Source organism: Cercospora beticola, chromosome 2 (assembly GCF_033473495.1).
Source record: "Cercospora beticola chromosome 2, complete sequence".
Taxonomy (NCBI): Eukaryota; Fungi; Ascomycota; class Dothideomycetes; order Mycosphaerellales; family Mycosphaerellaceae; genus Cercospora; species Cercospora beticola.
The window spans coordinates 1,347,273-1,368,752 of NC_088936.1; the positions used below are offsets into that span (position 1 = coordinate 1,347,273).

Genomic DNA, 21,480 nt, shown 5'->3' on the forward strand with positions numbered 1-21,480 from the left:
TATATATAACTATAACTTCGGAGAGATATCTATCTAACTAACGCTAGAGTTAATTAGGCGCTAAGATTTCGAAGAATATATAACTACTACTTCTAGAAGGTCGTAGTCGCTCTAGTATACTTTTAAGTATTATCGGAAATATAAAAAGACTTAGAATAGTATACTAGGCTTCTATATATTAACTAATAAATTCTAGTCGATATAATTTCTAGCTACTATATATACTTTTACTCTAGCGAGCTACTATATATTAGAGAGTCTTATAATACGTCGTATAATAACCTATTTATAGTATAAGATATATAAGATATATAAGTAAGTAGAGATAAAATAAAGTATACTAGTAAGAGATAGAAAGATATACTAAAAAGACTTACTTATTCTAAGAGTAGAGGCTCGCTAATTACCTATATATCTATTATATCTCTCGAGGTAGTATACTTATTATAATATCGAAGCTTACTTACTCCTTATATATTTATAGCTCGGCTTCTATCTAGAAGATAGTATATACTTTTTATAGTATATACTATATCTATTAACTAATATATATATTATATTATATTATTTAATCTAGCTATATATAGATCTAATATTTATATAAGCTATCTCTAAGTATTAACTTTATATTTATACTCTCGTTTACTACTTTAACTTAGAAATATTTCTATATTAGTTTTTATATAAGTATAACTAGAAGAGCTACTTAGTAAGAGTACTATTAGATATCTAATATAGAGCCTTAAGGTATAAACCTACCTATACTCTTAAGGAACGTAATTATAGCCTATACTATCTTTAGATTTAGCTACTATCTATCTCTATTAACTACTAGTCTAGTCCTTAGGTCTTTCTTCCGACTTTTCTTCTCTAAAAGAAAGAATATATTACTCTATCTATCGCCTACTACCTCTTTTAATATTCGTCGTAGAGAAGTCTATAAGAGATAATATAGAATTATATACTTAATAGACTCTACTCTACTTCTATACTTATAGACTACGCTCTCTAGTTACTATATACGAGCTAGGTATTCGTATAAATAGATATAGCTAGTTCGTACTTATACTAGTATTTCTACGTCTTCGCGTATTAGCGCTCTATATAGCTAGAGTATATATCTCTCGAGTAGAGTACTATTAATTACGTATATATATTTCCTCTATACTAGTACCTTCTTAGGTACGTCGGCTTCGATTACTAATCGGAGTAGCCTAGAGCCTTTAGAATATTCCTATATCTAGCGTTCGAGTTCTATACTCGAGATATATTCTATCGATATAGTTTCTTAGACTACGTAATATACTTTCTTATTCTCTATAATACTATAATATCTAGGTATCTATAGTAACTTAATAGTAATATCTCGTTCTTATACGAGTTAGATCTCTTAGAGTATAGCTAATACTATCTCCTACGACTTCTTCGATTAGCTACTAGTACTAATCTACTATAAATCTTCTTAACTATTAGATATAATCTATACTAGAGTATCTATCTTTTCGATATATCTAAGTACTATCTTAATCGTATAGATCTTTATACTAGTAGTAGTATATATCGTTTCCCGCCTAATAGTCTCTTAATAGATAACCTCGTATATTAGTCTTCCCGATATATAAGAGTACCTTATAACTATAATACCTACCTAACTATTTCTTACTAACGCGTTAGTATAGTATAGCTAGTATCGAGATAGAGTAGCTAGTAGGCGCTTATAAATATAGTATACTTCTATTTTATTATATACTTACGCGGCGTCGTAGACGTTATACTATAGAGGTAACGCGTACGCGAGCTTCGGAGTAATACCGACTCCCTTTTTACTCTAAATAGCCTTATAATACCGAGTCTCGATTATAAATATCGAGCTTTTACTCCGGTCGTTCCTTCGTTCTATATCGTTTATAATAGACTATAACGAGTATTACTATAGTAGCGCTCTTATATCTAGCGTATATTTAGCTATCTTCCTCGCTAGTTATATTTTAATCGCCTCTAGCTCTACTTTATCTTAGAGAATACTAGAAGAGACTATATAGAAGGCGCTAATAATCGCTTATATACCTATCTACTAGATTCTTTAGAGCCGGGTAATATACTATTAGACTCTAAGCCTTCCTAGAGTATACTACGTAGATACTATATAATCGGTTATAATATCGATTACTACTCGATATAGCTAGTATATCTACCTCGGCCGAATACCTTATAGCTACCTAATAGCTAAGCATTTTTTCGTTACTATTATAATAATTCTATTAAAGTATACTATTATATTTAGCCGTATATCTAGTATAACTCCTAGGATCTTAATAACTTTCTAGAGTTAAATCTCGGAGCCGAAGAAGTATAGGATAGTATTCGCTACTACGTCTAATACTATTTATTTAAAGTAGATAAACCTAGTCTTACTTACTTCGAACGTCGCTCTACTATCCTCTAACTACTACTCTACCTATTATAGTACTTCGACCTATAATTTCTTAGTAGTTTCCTTATAATTAGCGCCTATCTACTACGCTATAAAATCGTCGGCGAACTCTAGCGACCTACTACGCTTATCGATTTTACTTTCTACTAGATCTACGTTATAGAATATATATAGAATAGAAGAGAGCAGAGATTCTTAAGTTATAAATATAATTCTTTAAGAAACGCTACTTCTATATACCGAAATAATTAATAGGTAGTAAATAGAACCTTTCTATAAGATATAATAGCCTCGCTATAATAATAGCCTCGAGGCCTTTACTAATTATTAATAGTAACGAGATTAGTCGATATACTTTAAGTACTATATAGTCTAACTTACTCGGCTTTTTTAGCGTAATAATCCTAGCCGTCTACTACGAATAGAGTACGTAGTCTAGATCTAGTAACGTTTAGTAGATCTATTATATCTATAGGCCGATATACTATAGAAGGCGCCTCTAGATATCGAATATAATCTCGTCTTCTCTAGGTATCTTTTTTAGGTTCTACTAGAAGATAGCCTAGTATATCTCTTCGGATATAATATATAGAAGTTCGTAAGGTATACTTAGCTTTTATACTATCGTTCGCGCCTTACTCGCTTATTTACTCGACTTTAGTTCTAGTAGAATAGAAAAGAATACTACTATTAGTATATTAGCTTTCGCTTTATCTATCTCTACTATAGTATTATTCTTTACTAATATCGGAACTACGTTCGCTTAGAATATAGTATAGGTATAGCTATTCGCTTTCTAGATATTATTCGAGTCTACTAAGAACTCTTTCTAATATTCTCTCTTCTATTTCTCTATATACTAGAAGTACTCCTTATAGAATCTTTAAAGAGCTTACCTCGCCTCTAATATATCCTTCTCTCGTTACTATAGAGTTATTATATAGTTACGAGATACTAAGAGCGTTTCCTATAGTAGTAAGAGGTCGGATAACTACTATCTCTTCGTATATAGAGATAGCTTCGCTCGTAGTATATATTAATAGATAATGTTCTTTACGATCTAGAGAAAGCGCTCTATAGTATTATCTAGTATCTCTATTATAGCTACTATAGGTAGATAGACCGACTATAGCTACCTTACTACCTCTAAGCCGATTTATAACTAGTCTATCCTTTCCGATATTAGACGGCTCGGTCTAGACTATAGTTATAGTACTTATATAGTAAACTCGACCTCGATTACTCTATAGTCGGAACTATAGTCGTACTCGTAGGTACGATACTATACTAACTATTCTACTAGCTCTATACTAGCTAAGAGGATATCGACTATTAAGTATTAGTTCTTACTAATATATTCCTAGGTAATAGTTCTAGCGGGCAATATAGACTATAAGCCGAATTCTTAAGCGAAGTATACGATTAGTATTCTTTCTATCTTTCTTTACTTTACGAGAATTTTATTACCTCTCTAGAAAGAATAGTATTAGTTAAAGTCCGAGTAGATTAAGATCTCGATTACTTCGCTCTATCGAGCTTATACTTTATTAATAGCCTAGCGGACGTATACTAACTTCTAGTAAATTGCCTTATACTTCTCGATATAGCTATCCTCTTTATTAGAGTTATAGGCTAATACTATAAGTACCTTCCCTTCGGATATAGTAATTACTACTACTATAATATTATATAAGAATATAGGGACTTAGATAGCTAGTACGCCGGTACTAATCTAGAGTATAGAGTAGTATACGAACTAGCTAGAGCTATACTCTCGTTATACTATTAGAGTAAGTAGCCTCTATTTCTAGTAGCTCCTATACTATACCTCTTCTATACTTAGATCTATATATAGATATAGCTCTATAACTACGAGAATAGTAAACTAAGAGTATACCTCGTTACTTAATATACTCTACTATATATATTTCTACCTACCGACGTTATAGTAAAGAACTTATAGGTATTCTATTATTAATTTAGTACTATATTTCCTATCTCGATTTCTCCTATAGATATTATCTCGTATATCGACGACTATTATATCTAGATAGCGAGATACTATCTATAATAGAGGTACCGCTTATATATCTAATTAGAACTTCGATACTCGCCTATATATACTATATACTTCGGAGAGTCCGGACTCTAGTAGTCTTACGTTTAATATAGACCTATATACTTCCTATACCTTATAGCTCTCTAGTACGCTCCTTAGAGATAGCTATACGTATTATAGTTAAAGTATATTTTGTCCGCTATACTCGGTTCGTAGTAGAAGTAGAAAGCTCTATACGCTCTACTATCGAAGAGAGCCTAATCTATTTTAAGTAAATAATTTACTACTACTTTATTCTTTAACTAGATAATAAGAGAGCTAGTCCTTTTCCTCGAGTCTATCTTATTAAGCTAGCTTACCTTTATCGCTATAAAGTCTATATCGTCTCTATAGTTATCTACTATAAACTTAGTATATACCTCGCTATAGAAGCTACGATCTCTCTCGACTATTATATCGAGGACTATCTACTTCGATACTATATTATATTTAATATAATACTACGTATCGCTTTTTATATAAGCCTCTAGTATCGCGATATTTAGCTAGCTCGAGTACTTTTTAGCTTTAGTCGTATCTACTTTACTTACGAATACTATATTAATCCTCTCGTCTAGTAGCTACTAAAAATACTTAATCTTAATCTCTTAGACTACTAGTATAGTATCGATACCCTATTATAAACCTACCTTTACTAGTATAAAATCTATCTTCTCGCCTCTAAAGTATATAGTATTAATAGTAATTATACTTCTATTATCTTCGACTTATAGCCTCTACGAGTATATTACTCGGTCTATCTTTAAAGGCTAAGTAACGTCGGCCGTTAGTACTACGTTTATACTCGTTATTATAGCTTTCGTAGAGGTAGCTCTAGCTAGTCTACTCTACTAGAGAAGCTTCTACGTTATCTCGATCTTACTATAGAGAGTACCGATCTCCTACTTCTACTTCTCTACCTTCTCTTACTAGTTCTTATTTTAATCGATTAGCTAGATAATAAGCGTCTTAAGACTCTAGATCTACTCTATTACTATTCTTTCTTTCGCGGCTTTATTTAGCTACTCTTCGGCTCTCCTCTTCTTTAATACTTCGACTAGCTAGTTAAACTAGAATACCTCTCGAGTACCTCGGAGCGCCTTAGCTACTATATAATTCGTCTTCTTACTATATACTCTCGTTACTACCTAGTAGCTCTCTTTATCTACTATCTATCTCTCTATCTCCGAGCTTAGTACTTCTATAGTAATATCGTTAAGCCTAGTTATATACTAAACTAGCGCGATCCGCCCGATATCGACTTTACTCTCTACTCGAATATACTTATTACTCTCTTTAGAGGCCTTAGGACTACTATAAAAGTAGCTTATTCTAAATAGAGATATATAAAAGGTCTCGTTCTAGATAATAATAGAAAAAGATCTTACTACTATATAAGAGGCTATTATATAGAAGCTAGTAGAGCGAACTCGATAGCGTTAACTTTAGCTATACTTACTATCTAGTACTTCTATCTATCTTACTTATACTAAGGTAACTAAGTAAGAGCTTAGGAAGTATTACCTATCGATAGAATATATAGCTATAGCTAGATAGAGTTCTAGAGTAGAGGTAAGAGTTACTATCTCTAGAGTATAGGCTAATAAGAGGCTATAGAATAATAAGAGAAACCTATCTATAAAACTAGAGAATATAGTATACGAAAACTATCCGACTTCTATCTACTTAGAATATCGACCTAGATCTAAAGCTAGTATATTACTTATTACTTCTAAGCTATTAGTTATATAGTAGCTTTAAAAAGGAAGTATAGAAATAGTATAGCTATTAAAATAATAAGACTAGTAGACGTATAATTAAGCTAGGTATAAGATAGAATACTCCTAACCTATATATACTCTAAAACTAGTAAAATACTAGTAAAAGTAGCCGACTTATTTCTATTTATAGTATAGAAGCTATATATACTAGCTATTAGTATAAGAAAATAAGCTACTACTATAAGTAGAGGACTTATTTACTAATATAAGTTAGAAGCTATATATTCTACTTATAGAATAGAGAATAGGCTATCTTTATAGTAGACTTATATAAATAATAAGTATAGAGTTAGTTAGTCGAATAAATAAAAAGGTTTTACTACTAGCTAGAGTACTATCTCGATTCTATATAGCGAGATATAGTCGGCCTACTTCGGAGAGACCTAGGTAGGTAATATAAAACGACTTTAGTTATAGAGTATAGTATATAATAGTAGTAATAGAAATACTATTTATATAGCTCGAAAAAATAGATATATATATTAGTATATAAAAAGAAGAAAGCTACTAGCCTACTTATACTAAGAGCTTTATTTATTATATAAGATAGTATCGCTACTAGTAGAGCCTATACTATATACTTATAAAGTAAATCTTAGAATAAAGTAAGTATTCTAAAAGAAAAATATAATCTAAGATAGAAGTTCTTATAATAGAGAATATATCTAACTCTATTATAATCCTAAGAGCTATATAGAATACTAAGTAAAGAGAGCTTCTATATACTACTATCTCGACTATAGTATTAGTAAGAATAGAATATAACTTATATATAGCTACTTTAATAGTAATAGTAGTAGGCCTTATATAAATACTTCTATTTATAGTCTTATAGAATATATATTTATTCTTAGATAACCGAGTAGTACTATAGGTAGTATACTATTCGAGATACTAGTTAGAATAGGTAACTATATAGTAGATCTATAGAAGTATATAGACTCTATAGAGTTATAATATTATTATAAGAGCTAGAGGTATATAGCTCGAGAGGCGTAGCTTATTAGGCGTTAAGGCATAACGGCTAGTGCCGCTTATACTTAGCGTAGGATAAAAGTACGCAGAACGTATATAAACGAAGAAGGCAAGAATTATTCTTAATATCTCTAGACAGGGAGTCTAGGGGCGCTTAATATATTACTATATTCTACTCTTATAATTATAATTCTTCTACCTTATTAAGAGTAGCAATCTATTAAGGCCTATTATACTTACGCGAAACGTATCCGCCTAGCGGACTAATCGCGACGACGACGTACCGAACGATAGATAGCTATTAGGCTATATCGAAGAGATATTAGAATCCGGAATAGTATAAGCCGAAGAGGAATAGAACGAGAATATAGATAATACTAACGACGCTAGTAACGCGTATATAATACGTAGGCGCCTCTAAGCTAAAAATAATACGTTACGCGAATAGCTAGAGATCTATACTCTTAAGGCTAAGAACGAACGCTTACTAAGAGAGGTATAGATAATTAAATTACTAGTACGGCTAAGCGCGATAGCGCTAGGCCTCGGACAGCTAATACCTTAGCAAGACGGCGCGTCCGTAAGTTATACGAGCGGCGTGCGTTCCGAAAGCGACGAGTATAGCTTATACGAGTCTATTAAGCTACGTACGCCTAAGCCCTTTAAGGGTAAAACTATAAAGGAGGTATATAAATTTATCCGTACTCTCGAGGTAAACTTTATAGCTATACTAAAGAGGTTTCCGACGGATTACTAGAAGGTAATTACGGGTATTATATACCTCGTAGGCGAAGCGTAAGAGGTATAGTATAATAAATACCTAGGCGTTCTACCTATAGGATATACCTAGTCTTAGTTCTATTAATTTCTATATAATATCGTCGGGGATTAAGCAAACCGTATACTTCTCGTAACTATAGAATACGAGAATATGCGCTAGAGTAAGAGCTAGAGCGTATAATAGTTCGTAATAGACCTTAGCAACCTAGAGTCTTAGTTAGGTAACTATACTAAGGCGTAGCTAGTACGCTAGCTCCTCGCAAAACTAAAGCTATCGCTACGTAAGGATATTATTAAGAACTATATCGTCCCTAATAAGCGTACCGACCTTATCGCTCTAGTAAGGCGCCTCGAGCAAGCTAAGAAGGCTATACCTCGTAAGCTATATCGTAGTAATACCGAGAACAAGTAGGCTAAGCGTAAGCGTACCGATAGCGACGCTCCTTATAAAGGAGCCTTCGGTTCGACTAGCGGCTAATATAATACTTATAGTAGTAAGCCGAAGGGTAAACGTAGAGGTAAAGGTAAGAGCAAGGGTTAGCAACCTACGTACTTCGTATATAACGAGGTTAGCTATATTAGTCCTAACTACCCGAACTCTAAGAAAGATAGTAATAAGCCGGCTATTCGTAGAGTAACTATAGTAAAGGAGCGGAGAGCGAAAAAAGCTAAGGCGCTAGAGATAACGCGCGAGTTACTAGCGCTAAACTAGATAGCGATAACTCTCTACCGGTTTAGAGTATACTAGTAACGCGCGTAGAAGGAGAAGTCGAAACGTAGTTAGGTAGCAAGCCGGCCGCTTTCCTTCTCGACGATACTATAGATATTAATATAATATTAAGAGCCTTTATACTATAGTATAACCTACTAATAAGGCCGAATACGGCCCTGCCGCTAGTTACTACTTTTATAGGTAAATTAGGGCACTATTATAGTACGTACTATATACGTATATAGATCGTAGACTCTAGTAGTAAGGAGCGATCTACGGGTAGTATCTTCTATATATATAATATACTAACTCCTAACGTAATCTTAGGCCGTCTATAGCGACGTACTTAGCGCGTACTAGCTAGTAGCGCTATAGATAAATAGCTATACGGTAACGACCGTTTTAGTAAGTTCGAAGTCCGAGAAGCCTATAAGTTCTTTAAGGATCTTTAGAAGGCACTAGTAGCGTTTGCGGTAAGCCTAAGTAAGACAGGCGATAAAGTTAAGCCTATCTCTAAGGAGTTCTATTATTTTAACGATATTCTTAATCCGATAGAGGAAATAAGAAGCAAGCTAGTTAATAGCGTAGAGTATACGATTAACCTGCGGCCTAGAACTATACTACTATTCTGTCTACTATATTACTAGTCGGAGCGAGAATTAGACGAGCTTAAGGAGTACCTAAAGATAGGACTCGAGTACGATTAGATCGAGCGTTCTAATAGCGAGGCGGGTACGCCTATCCTATTCGTACTAAAGAAGAATAGCAAGCTATAGTTATATATCGACTACTATAAGCTAAACGAGATTACTATTAAGAACTAGTATCTACTACCTCTAATTAGTAAGACGCTAGATAGGCTTATAGGAGCCGTATAGTTTACGTCCTTAGACTTAGCCGATACGTACTACCGCATTCGGATTAAGCTAAGTAACCGCTAGAAGACTGCGTTCTATACGCGCTACGGCTATTTCTAGTATAAGGTAATACCCTTCGGCTTAACGAACGTACTAGCGACGTTCTAAGTATATATTAACCGTACGCTAGTAGAGCTAGTCGATATAAGCTATATAGTATACCTAGACGATATCCTAATCTATAGTAGGATACGCGAGGAACACGTGCGAGACGTATACGCTATACTTAAGAGGCTCTATAAGTTTAGACTCTACGTATAGCGTTCTAAGTATAAGTTCTTCTAGAAAAAGGTCGACTTCCTTAGATTCGTAGTAACTACTAGTAGCGTAGCGATAGATCTAAGTAGAGTAGCTATAATCGCCTCGTAGCTAACTCTAACTATACTAATAGAGGTTTAATCCTTCCTTAGATTCGCGAACTTCTACTATCGATTTATCTTCGGATATTCGAGAGTTATAGTACCTTTAATAGCGCTATTAAAGGGTATAAAGAATAGAAAGAAGCTAGAGCTAATTAAGTAGGAAGCAGCTAAGGAGTAGGCGTTCTATAAGCTAAAGAATCGATTTTAGACTATACCGCTACTAAGATACTTTAACTCTATACTACGCCTACGAGTCGAAACCGACGCTTCCGACTTCGTAGTAGCCGGTATCCTAAGCTAACTATTCGAAGCGGAATAGTATCTAATTGCCTTCTTCTTATAGAAGATAATTAACGCTAAATATAACTATAAGGTTTACGATAAGGAACTACTTATAGTAGTTAAGGCATTTAAGGCATAGCGACTATACCTCGAAGGCGCTATATATAAGGTTAAGGTGCTTATTAACTACGCTAACCTTAAGAGATTTATAGGCGTTAAGTAGTTAATAGGTAGATAAGCAAGATAGGTAATATTCCTCGCTCTCTTTAATTTTACTATTAGCTATCGAGCTAGCAAGCTTAACCTAGCCGATACGCTATCTAGACGTAGCGACTATATACGAAAAGCGAAGGAGATAAGCAACCTCCTACTATTACTATAGTAGAAACTCTAGGTATAGAGCACTATACCCGCAAGCGGCCTAGTTATTACCCGTATAAAAGCTACTTACTAGGCTTAGTTAGACACTCTAAAGGTAGTTACGGCGGCGGCTAAGAGCGGTAGGGTAGCGCTGCCCGATAGTAGGTATATTATAGTAGCGGCTAACTGTTCGGTTCGTCCGTTTAACTTTGCTCTGCCTCTATAAGTCGCTAGCGCTATTACTACGTAAGAGCAGCTATACGCTAACGTCTCGGATATAATTGTTAGGTATACCGCTATATTAGTATAGCTCGATCCGAAAGCAAAAGCACTATATAAGTAGGCCGAACGCAAAGGCGTAGTAAGCGAGAAATATACCGTTAAGGATAGCTATATATACTAGGAAGAGGCCCTATACCTACCGAACGACCTAGTATTGCGGACGTAAGTAATCCGTATATACTACGACGATATCCTAGTAGGCTATTTTAGTAAGGACAAGACGGTAGAGTTAGTTAAGCGGAAGTACTAGTAGCCGGAGGTTAGTAACGACGTAAGGCAGTACGTCGAGTAGTATAGTAGCTATTAGAAGGCAAAGGCGAGGCGCTATCGCCTCTATAGCGAGATAGCTACGCTCCCGCTACCTAACTATCCTTAGAAGAATTTATCTATAGACTTTATTACGGATCTTCTACCTAGCAAGTAGAACGGCTATATCTTTAACGCAATCCTTATAATCGTAGATCGTTACTCGAAGATAGTAACTTTCGTCCGAACGATAAAGCGCTATACTAGCGTAGAGCTTATAGATATCCTAATTAACGAGATAATACGACTATATAGCGTACTAGCTAGTATTATAAGCGATAGAGGCTTAGTCTTTACTAGCTAGTTCTAGTTAGACTTCTACTACGAGACGTATATAAAACGTAGGCTAAGTACTATATTCTACTCGTAGACTAACGGTTAAACCGAGCGCGCAAACTAGACGCTTAAGTAGTACCTACGTATCTATTATAGCGAGCGATAGGACGACTAGGTATCTATCCTATTATTAGCAGAATTCGCGTATAATAATAGCGCGAATACTACGCTTAAGATGTCGCTATTTCGAGTAATATATAGGTTTAATCTAGACCTTTCTATAGAAATGCGTAAGAGGGACGTAGGCGAAGCTCGGGATACGCTTCTTCGAGGAGAGGTACTAGTAGCGAAGGATACTATAGAGAGGTTAAAGCGGAACTATAAAGAGCTAACTAAGCGCTAGTAATAAGCAAGCGAATCTTAGGCTAAGTACTTTAATTAGAAGTACTAGCCGATAGAATTTAAGGTTAGTAACTTAGTCCTATTATCTATAAAGAACCTCCGGTTAAAGGTACTATCGAAGAAGCTAGCGGACAAATTCGCTAGACTATTTAAGGTTATTAACGTAGTCGGAAAGCAGGCGTACCGCCTAGCTCTACTAACTAGCTCGCGGATTTATAATATCTTCTATATATCTCTCTTAGAACTCTAGCGAGGCGGCGATACGTAGGATGCTAGCCTGCTACTCGTAGACAAGTAAGGCGAATAGGAAGTTAAGAGAGTACTAGAAAGCTATATAGAGAAAGGCGTAAAGAAATACCTAGTTCGATAGCGCGAGTAGCCGGAGGAATACGATATCTAGGAGCTAGTAGAATATATTAGAGATTGCGAGGCACTTAACGTATTCGAGGCGCAACGCGAAACTAAGTAGCCTATACGTAAGGCGAAACCGCGGAAGAAATAGTAATACTAGTACTAGTAGTTAGTAGAATAGCGGAAAATTCTAAGAATTCTAAACGCTAAGTATAGCTAAGATACGAGAACTGCTAAGATACGAGAATTTGGAAAACTAAGACGTTACGAGAGGAGAGAAAGCATTTATTTATAGTACCTATAGGTATAGCGTATACTACGCGTAATAGAAGTATATAGCCTAGGGCCGGCGAGACGTAAGAGTACCGCGAGGGCCTAGTAGAAGAAGAGCGCGAGGCCTATAGGCTACTCGCTGCCTACGCCTAAGTCTATATTATTATCCTTCTTCTTACTTTTCTCCTTATTATCTATTTCGAGCTTAGAGAGCTCTCCTTCGTTCTAAGTAGACTAGCTAAGGTAGGCGGAGGCGATAGTAAGGTCTAGAGCCTCGCTAGAGGCGCTAAGTAGGTAGAGCTTCTATTATACGAATTAATACTATACGAGATAAGTAAGCGACTAGTAGGATATAAGATATACCTCGTACTCTAGCTCGAATATACTACGCTAGATAGCGAGGCCTATACTCGTCGCCGCGAGCTCGTTAGCGGAGAGTATACTAGTAGCTAGCGCCTCGCTAGCCTTCTTTAGTATAGAGAAGATACTAGCGGACTTACCTAAGTTGCTCTATAGGTGCTTAAGAGTAGTAGCGATAGCTTCGCCTACGTTATCGAGGCGGCGGCGGAGCTACTAGTAGCGTATAGCGCGCGTGCTCGTATATAGTAGGCGGCGGTAGTAGCGCGCGCGCTGCGCCTACTTTATAAAGTCGGGATTAGTAATATAGATATACTTATAGTTAGACCTACTATAGCGAATATAGTTTAGCTACTAGCTGAGCTTTATATCGCTATTATAGCGCGGCTCGATAGCTAGGTATAAGGAGTTAGTAGACTCGAAGTATACGATACGTATACGAACTGCGCGACTTATAGTCTATAAAGTATAGGAGGCAACGCTAGTAGTCGTCGTCCTCTGCCTTCGGTAGGTTATCTATTATACGAGAGTTATAGTTAGCGGCCGGGGCGGCGGGAGCGGCGGGAGCTCTTCTTAGAGATATATTGCTTACGAGTCGTATACGAGAGTAGTACTAGATAGTTAAGTATATAGTGCGAGTCGGATGCGAAAAGCTTACTAAATATAGATAGTTAATAGAGAAAACACGCGAAGGGTATACGACGAATTTATAGTACGCCGGCGCCTCCTAGCGCGAGCGCCGATAGTACGTACTATTAATAAGCCCGTTACTACGGAGGGTTGCTATATAGCAACTAGCTACGAACTAAGGCTCGACTTAATATTTACGTACGTAAGAAGTAGTACGAACGTACTAGATACTATACTAAGACGACAGAAATATATAGTCTCCTCTACGAGCTAAGGTAGCTCTATTAGAGAGAGGAGATAGTTATAAGAGCTAGAGGTATATAGCTCGAGAGGCATAGCTTGTTAGGCGTTAAGGTATAACGGCGAGTGCTGCTTATACTTAGCGTAGGATAAAAGCACGCAGAACGTATACAAACTAACGAGGCAAGAATTATTCTTAATATCTCTAGATAGGGAGTCTAGAGGCGCTTAATATATTGCTATATTCTACTCTTATATATTCTTCTTCTATCTAATTTACTTATTAAATCTATTCCTATAAAATTAAATAAATAAATCTAAACTCTAGAAATATAAGCTCTTTTAATCTAACTAGTAGCTTCTAGATTTCTACTTTCTCTAGTTACTAAAACTCTTCTCTTTTAGCTAAAGTATTTAAGAACTCTTCTCTTTTAAAGAAGTTAGTTAGGTTCTTAAGTAGAGAACCTCTAAAAGATCTACTTTCTTAGAAAAGTACTACTAGCTAGTTCTAAGATATTAGTAGTACTTTAGTACTTAGGCCTAGTCTTATCCTTTTAAATACTATAATCTAAAGCTTATTCTTTCCTTTTTATATTTCTTTAGTATATTTTTCTTTTAAAGTAGAGTATATCTTACTAGACTTTTCTCTATTTTATCTACTTTTTAGAGACTTCTAGCTTATAACTAGAGTCTTCTAAAGCTTTAAGATAGTATAGATAGAATATACTTCTAGTCTCTTTTATACTCTTTTTCTACTTCTCTATCTAGTTAATACTATAGGTCCTATAAGAGGTAATACGTATTACTTTAAGAATAAGAAAGCTAACTCTTACTACTTAGAGCCTCTCTATAAACTCGAGCTTATAACCTCTTAAATTATATTCTTATAGATACTTATCGGATAGGTATAATATAGTAGAAGTAGAGATAATAAGTAGAAACTAACTAAGTTAATTATATTAGTTAGTTATAGATTATATTTTACTTCTAAGATAGATATTAGCTAAGTTATATAACCTAGTATTATATAACCTATATTATCTAATTCTAATCTCTAAAGTATCTCTTAGAATATCTAACTAGACTATACTTTCTAATAAAGTTATTTATTATATAACTAGTAGTACTACTATCGATAATCTATTTCTTAGAATAAGTAGTATATATAGCTATCTATATAGCTACTAAGATAGTAATATTAAATATACTAAAGGAACTACTAGTATTTAGCGTTATATATTTATCGAGGTTAGTAGTATAGTAAGCCTACTAGCTACTACTACTACCTCCTAACTATTAATAGCTACTACTTTCTAACTACTAATTCTTATTACTTTAATTCTAATTATTAGGCTTCTTTAGATAACTAGAGTAGTTATACTTATTACTAGGCTTATTCTAGTATTTAGCTTCCTTATAAAAGGTTCTACTATAATATTAATACTTTAGATAGAGTTATTATAATTATTACTAGTTTCTACTACTATAGCTTTATCTATTTCTATTTCTATAGTTACTATAGCTATTATTACTATAGCTACGACCTCTACCTATACTCTCTCGATTAGCGTTCGAGCTAGAGTTACTATTACTAGTATTAGAGTTAGAGTTAGTTCTATATACTAAAGTATACTAATATTCGTTTTAATTATAGTATATAAAATTTTTATTTAGAACCTCTAAGGTTAGTATATCGAGTATTAGAGTATCTCGCTTATTATTAGTAATATTTCTAAACTATTTATACTTATTATTAACCTATTATAGAAACTCTAGTTCTATCTAGATAATAAAAATAAATATAGCGACTAAGTCTAATAACTTTAGCTTAGTCTTATTAAGTATATAAAACTTAGCTTTAAATTCCTCTATAAACTTTAAAATATTAGAGCTAGGAAAGTAAAATAGATAGTAAAACTTTAGAAAGATAGCGTATTCTTTACTAATAGTACTCGAGCTATATATAGCTTCGAGGTATATCTAGAGTTTAGTAGTAGATTCGTATTCTAGTATATTTTACTATACTAACTTATAGAGGTTATTAATAATAAATAATTAAGCTCTAGTATAAATACTATTATAATCGATTTAGTATAGTTCGAATTCTTCTAATAATTCGCTAGCTAGCTTAATAGGCTCGGCCTTTAGAAATATTTTAGCGCTACTAGTAATATATAATAGAAGGCCTTAATCTCTAAAGCTAGTTCTTATAAGAGTTAACTATATTATCTAGTTAGCTTTACTTTTTAACTTCTTAGAGAAGTTAGTAGTAGTAATAGTAGTTTAGTAGATAGCTATTATATTAAACGATAACTCGAGTTAGCCTCTATAGCTCGCTATTATTAGTTACCTCTATAGTAATACCTACCTCTATAGTAGCTATAATACTATCGTAGATTACTATAAATTAGTATAGTAGAAACTACTAAATTAGGTTAACGCGCTATATAGCGCGACGGCTTATAACTATACGAGAGATAGTAACTATAATATTAATTAAGGAACGAACTATAGAGGTACGAGAAACTATATAGAAGTACTACTCGAGTGAATGCCAAGAGTGAATGGACGACTGCCTGAGGCATACCCCATGCATCAAGTTACTCTGCGCCAGAAATCTGCAGTCGATGTCGTGCCGAATACAATTGGTAACCGGCTTGCCTTCAATTGTCCTTGAGCTTTTCAAGGTGCCAACAACTCGGCAAGCAAGACTACCGAGCAGGCGTAGAAAGCGATGAGATGTAGTCCCATACTCCGCATCGACGATGAGGCAAGTGACGGGCTCCCTTCGTCTCCAGATGAATTATTATCGTTGGAGTTATTGCCTCCATTCGAGTTCGACCCTGAGTCCTCATTTCCGGAATCATTCGATGAAACGTCGTTGTCGTTGTCGTTGTTGTTGTTCGAAGATCCGCCCGATGAATCGGTATTCCCGCCGGAAGATTCCTGTCCATTGCCGCCAGAGGAGCCTCCAGAATTGTTGTTGGAAGCCTCGCTACCTTGGCCGCTGCCTCCAGAACCATTGCTTTCTGACCCATTTTCTCCGCCTCGGCCTGAGCCTGAGCCCTGATTATTGTTGTTGGACGAGTCACCGCCAGCGCCGCCAGATGAGCCTTGATTACCGCCAGAGGACCCTCCATTATTGGAAGATCCTCCGTTGTTTGAAGAACCTTCGTTGTTCGAGCTGCCTCCATTACTTCCCGACCCTCCATTGTTGAAGCCTCCTCCATTATTGCCTGATGCTCCATTGTTGAAGCCTCCTCCATTATCGCCTGATGCTCCATTGTTTGAGCCACCTCCACCATTTCCTGATCCTCCATTGTTTGAACCTCCCCCTCCTCCATTGTCCGAACCACCTCCTCCATTTCCTGATCCTCCATTGTTTGAACCTCCCCCTCCTCCATTGTCCGAACCACCTCCTCCATTGTTTCCCGACCCTCCATTATTGCCACCACCTTTCTCACCCGACGAACCTCCACTACCAGGAGGCAAAGTCGGACCAGCAGGACTACCTTCGGGAGGAAGCTCATTCGGAAGCGCAGTCGGTCGAGCAAAAGGAGGAATCTGAGGCAGGTTCCCAGGGACGGCAGTTTGCGGCGTGTTGTTCGGTTGCTCAGGGCGTGGAGTCGGTTTGTATCCACCTGGTAATGTAGGGGCCTCGGCCACCGAGGCCTTTGTCAGAGCTATGGGAGGATCGTAAACGCCGTAGATGACCGGGAAGCAAGACTTCCACGCTCCCTGGAATCCAGTGACCTCTTGCGGCAAAGAAATGAGTGCGCGATATGCTCCTTCGTAGATGGTAGAACATTGCGGCTGTGGTGCTAATGGGTCACACCCAGGAGCGTTTTCCAGTGGCTGCAGATAGTAGGCTTCAGGCGGCGGATGAAGAACATCGCTCAAATTCAGTGGCTTAGCAGTCACGTTGAAGTTGCCGGCGACCTTTGCCATGACATCTGCGTATCCTGGTAGGTTGTGGGCCATGGTGCTGATGATGCTCGAGGCCTCTTTTGCATCGAAATTCAGCACAATACTGGAAACCTCCTGTGGTGCCAGAGATACCAGCTGACCCTTGATCGACGTCCCTTCGTGCTTTCTCTCCTGCCCGCCATCTACTGCTTGCGTCACGCAACCCTTTTCGTTGCAAGTTGTGCAGTATATTGCATCATTTGCATTGATTTCCCGCTCTGCAGAGAGATAGTCGAATTTGAGATAGATCGAAGGCGAGGTGAATGTGGTTCCTGGAGCATATTCGTAGACTACTGCCGGTGGCTGTGTAATGGTTCCTGAAGGCTCAATGGTCGGTGTGGTGGACTGAGTCGGAAAGTAGAAGAGTTGCACGCTGTTCCCCATGATTGTGCAATCGTTGGAGTAACTCGTGACGAACGATTTTCGACAGGTCGAGAAGGGCTTATAGAAGTACTCCGGACATGGTGGCGAATTGGCCGGCGCAGGTGTGACCTTCGGCACGGAAGCATTGTATGGAAGTCCAAGGCTCGATACATATTCCACGTAGAGCTTGCTGCACTCCTTCGGTTTGAGTAATTCGCAGCTCGGCGTTGCCCTGGCAAGGGTTTTATTCCGAGTCGACTCCGTAGCTGTCTCACTGATAGAAGTGATGTTCAAAACTCGACTCGTCGCTGTGCTCGTCGCTGTGAAGTTGCCGCGGGCTACTGGTATCCTATAGACAGGTTCGGTTGAGTAAACATCTCCAGTACCGTAAGTGAGATCTGTGGTCAGCGCTTGATACACAGTGGTCGTGATATGTTTCCAGACGACATTTGCAGATGCGCGGCTGCGGTATTTACTCCAACTGCTCGAGCATGCTGAGGCGGCAGCCAGATCCTGGTCGGGAGGCGGAGGCGAAGGCGGAGGAGGCGAACCAGCAGTAACCGTGACATGTTGCGTTGTCACATAATACTCATACTTCGTCTGTGTTAGTTGTACAGGTCCGTCGTAGCCAAGGCCGGCGCGAATGTAGTCTGCGCATCCTGGAGGATTTTTGTCGTCACATGTAGTCAGGCCAGCATTGAGTGCTACAGCGAGCGAAAGTAGTATTACTAGACGTGTATTAGATGCATGACTCTGCAAGATTTACCTGAATATGGAGCACCTACCAGTAGAGGCCTTTGAAAGCGCGTGGCCGAGGATCATCGCGAGGCAGAATTTCCCGTAGCGACCGTGGGGAGTAGAACCTCTTACGCAGTTCTAGGCTCCTCGGAAGTGCTCATTAGCAGAATCCAGCCCAGAGACTGCCGTGGAGAGTCGTGGTAGAGGCCTCAAAACGCGAATATTGATGAGGAGCAAGAGACTGGACGTGCAGAGGTGTTGACGTAAACCTTGAAACACCCCAAGGCCCAGGAAGCTAGAATGACGCCGTCCTCAGTCGTACCGTAGATGAGAGTTGGTATTCCTGCACAGTTCCACGCCAGCATAAGATGTCGTCTCCTTCGGTATCGGTTGTCCTGGTACAGTCGCAGCGTCGTAGGCGACCGCAGATGAGCAATGCATTGTAAGATCGAGTCTGAGAGCGAGCGCGTGCGTAGGATGTGAGGAGATCGCTTCGCAGGGTTGTTGCTAAGGTTCAGAATACGAAAGTCTAGCGCCCTCGGCACATGCGGAAGCCGGATCGCATTGGGAAAGGCGGCGGTGACGACTCCTATTCTCCTGCTCGTAAAGACGAAGATCTTGCTAGTGCCTTCCAACATCATTGTTCGTAACAATCAAAACATGGATTGAACATCTTCAACAGATCTCCTTCGACATTTTTCTCTACCCTATATGCCATTTTCGCACAGGTCCCAATTTAGCAACTCAACGGTGACGAGGAATGAACACTATGAAAGAGCATGATGACAAGCGAAGGATGTACATTCTGGAATGAGCCACACTTCGAACGCAAGGATCGACAGGCTTCTTGGCCATACATCCTGGCTTAGCAGAAAGGTCAAATCTTGGACGCACCGGACTCTTACGACCATGCCAGATTTTGCAGAAGTGTGCCCATCAGCACAGCCATTCACGTCGCGCCATTTCAGACAATTGTTCTACTTTACGCGGCAACTATTGACTACACGCTACATTTGATCAGACGCTGCATAGGCGCCAGGAATTCACAAGTATACGAAAGTAGATGCTAACATTATGAAACAGAAGAGACGAGTTCGCAAAATACAATTCCATTGCCGAAAATCACACGAAAAAATCAGGATGCTATCCTAGTATGTCCGTCACTGTGCCTGCACAAGTGATGGAGTTAGCACACTCTATTCACAACCCAATGCATGAACGAACTCCAAAACGTTCGCCGCCTCGCTTCCAACTCCGTTGACCAAGGACCAGAAAAAGTGCTGCGGAGCAGTCCATGTCTCACGCTTTGGGAAAGTACTGGTCAGTCCACCTTTGGTGGCGTCAGTAAAGATCTCAAAGGCTGAGGTACGCGTGCTCAGTGCCTTTAGAAGAACTTCTGAGAAGCGAAACCACAGTGAAATGCGTCCGTCGAATTTCTCACAATCCATCTTGCGGAGACACTCAACAGTTGTTGAGACGAGAATTGCCCAGCTCAACGCTTCATCCTTATGAGCACGGTAGTATCCCTCCTGTTCTTGCAGGTGAAGGCCGCTTTGCTTGACGACCCACTCACAGAGGATGTTCTCCTCGATGGAGCGACTTGGAGTGTCGAAGGTGACTGGTCGACTTGTTTCGCGCCAAGCGTGGTAGCGTTCGAGGAAGTTATGGTCTTGGTCGGGAGTGTCGGTGCCGTTGAAGGTAAGATACGTTTGGCCGGGTCTTACATCCATTGGGATGTGATAGCGATGACCTGACATCAAAAGCGTCAGCATTCCGAAAGTGGAGAGATTCTTCAACAGGGCATCCAAGCCATTGTTTTCTTCGCCATTGCGGTCTTCGTAATCGAACTCTTCGTCATCGCAGTCATCGTCACTGCTGTCTTCGTCAGCACTGTTACCGTTACCGTTGTCAAAAATGGTTGCCTGAGTCACGTCATCAGCATAGTTCGTGTTGTCGAAAACACTTTGCTGTTCCTCTGTCAAGTCATCGTCGTCGGAACTGCTTTCTTCTTCAGCCCAGAGAGTATCGCCACAAACTGGACAGCCATTATTTGACATCGACCAACCTTTGATACAGTCGTAACAGTAGGTGAAATTGCCAATACACGAGCAAGAACATTCTGCGATGATGACCGGATTGTTCGCGGGTCTCGTAGGGCAGAGAACACAGCCTGGCTCTGGAGGAGGAACCAGCTTACCCAGAAATCCAGCTCTCGTGTTGGAGGGGGACATGATGTTTATCTTTGCTTGTTTCGTGTATGTAAATCAAGAGAGCTTGTTGATGCTGCTTGATCTGTTTCTGCTGAATCCTTCTGGTAGAACCAGAAGATCTGAAGCATGTTCACTCACGCCCTTATAACATACCAGTGCCCACGTTTTGCATCCTGGTGAGAAACCTTTGTTGCGTTGTTCAGAACTATATTTCTTTGTTCCATTGTTGACTCATGTACAAAGAATGTGCTCTAGGCTTCCATGATTTCGAGACATTGTCCCCTCTATCGCCTCCAGTTAGAGACAAACGGTGGCGATAGTAATTGTACAAATGCTAAGGGAACAATGGCATTATGTCTGAGAAACAAAGAGCAAAGTGCACATT

General features: G+C 38.1%; 2 protein-coding genes across 2 annotated transcripts; both read right to left on the bottom strand.

The window, feature by feature from the left end:
* Positions 1-16,500: 16,500 nt before the first annotated feature.
* RHO25_002543 (uncharacterized protein) lies at positions 16,501-18,969 on the bottom strand (the record flags this gene model as incomplete). Its single annotated transcript, XM_065602268.1, has 2 exons — positions 16,501-18,875; positions 18,933-18,969. The coding sequence occupies 2 exons, from the start codon at positions 18,967-18,969 to the stop codon at positions 16,501-16,503; spliced, it is 2,412 nt and encodes an 803-aa protein (XP_065458340.1).
* Positions 18,970-20,081: 1,112 nt separating this feature from the next.
* Positions 20,082-21,116, bottom strand: RHO25_002544 (uncharacterized protein; the record flags this gene model as incomplete). Its single annotated transcript, XM_023598115.2, has 1 exon — positions 20,082-21,116. The coding sequence occupies one exon, from the start codon at positions 21,114-21,116 to the stop codon at positions 20,082-20,084; it is 1,035 nt and encodes a 344-aa protein (XP_023456284.1).
* Between the last annotated feature and the right edge of the window lie 364 nt (positions 21,117-21,480).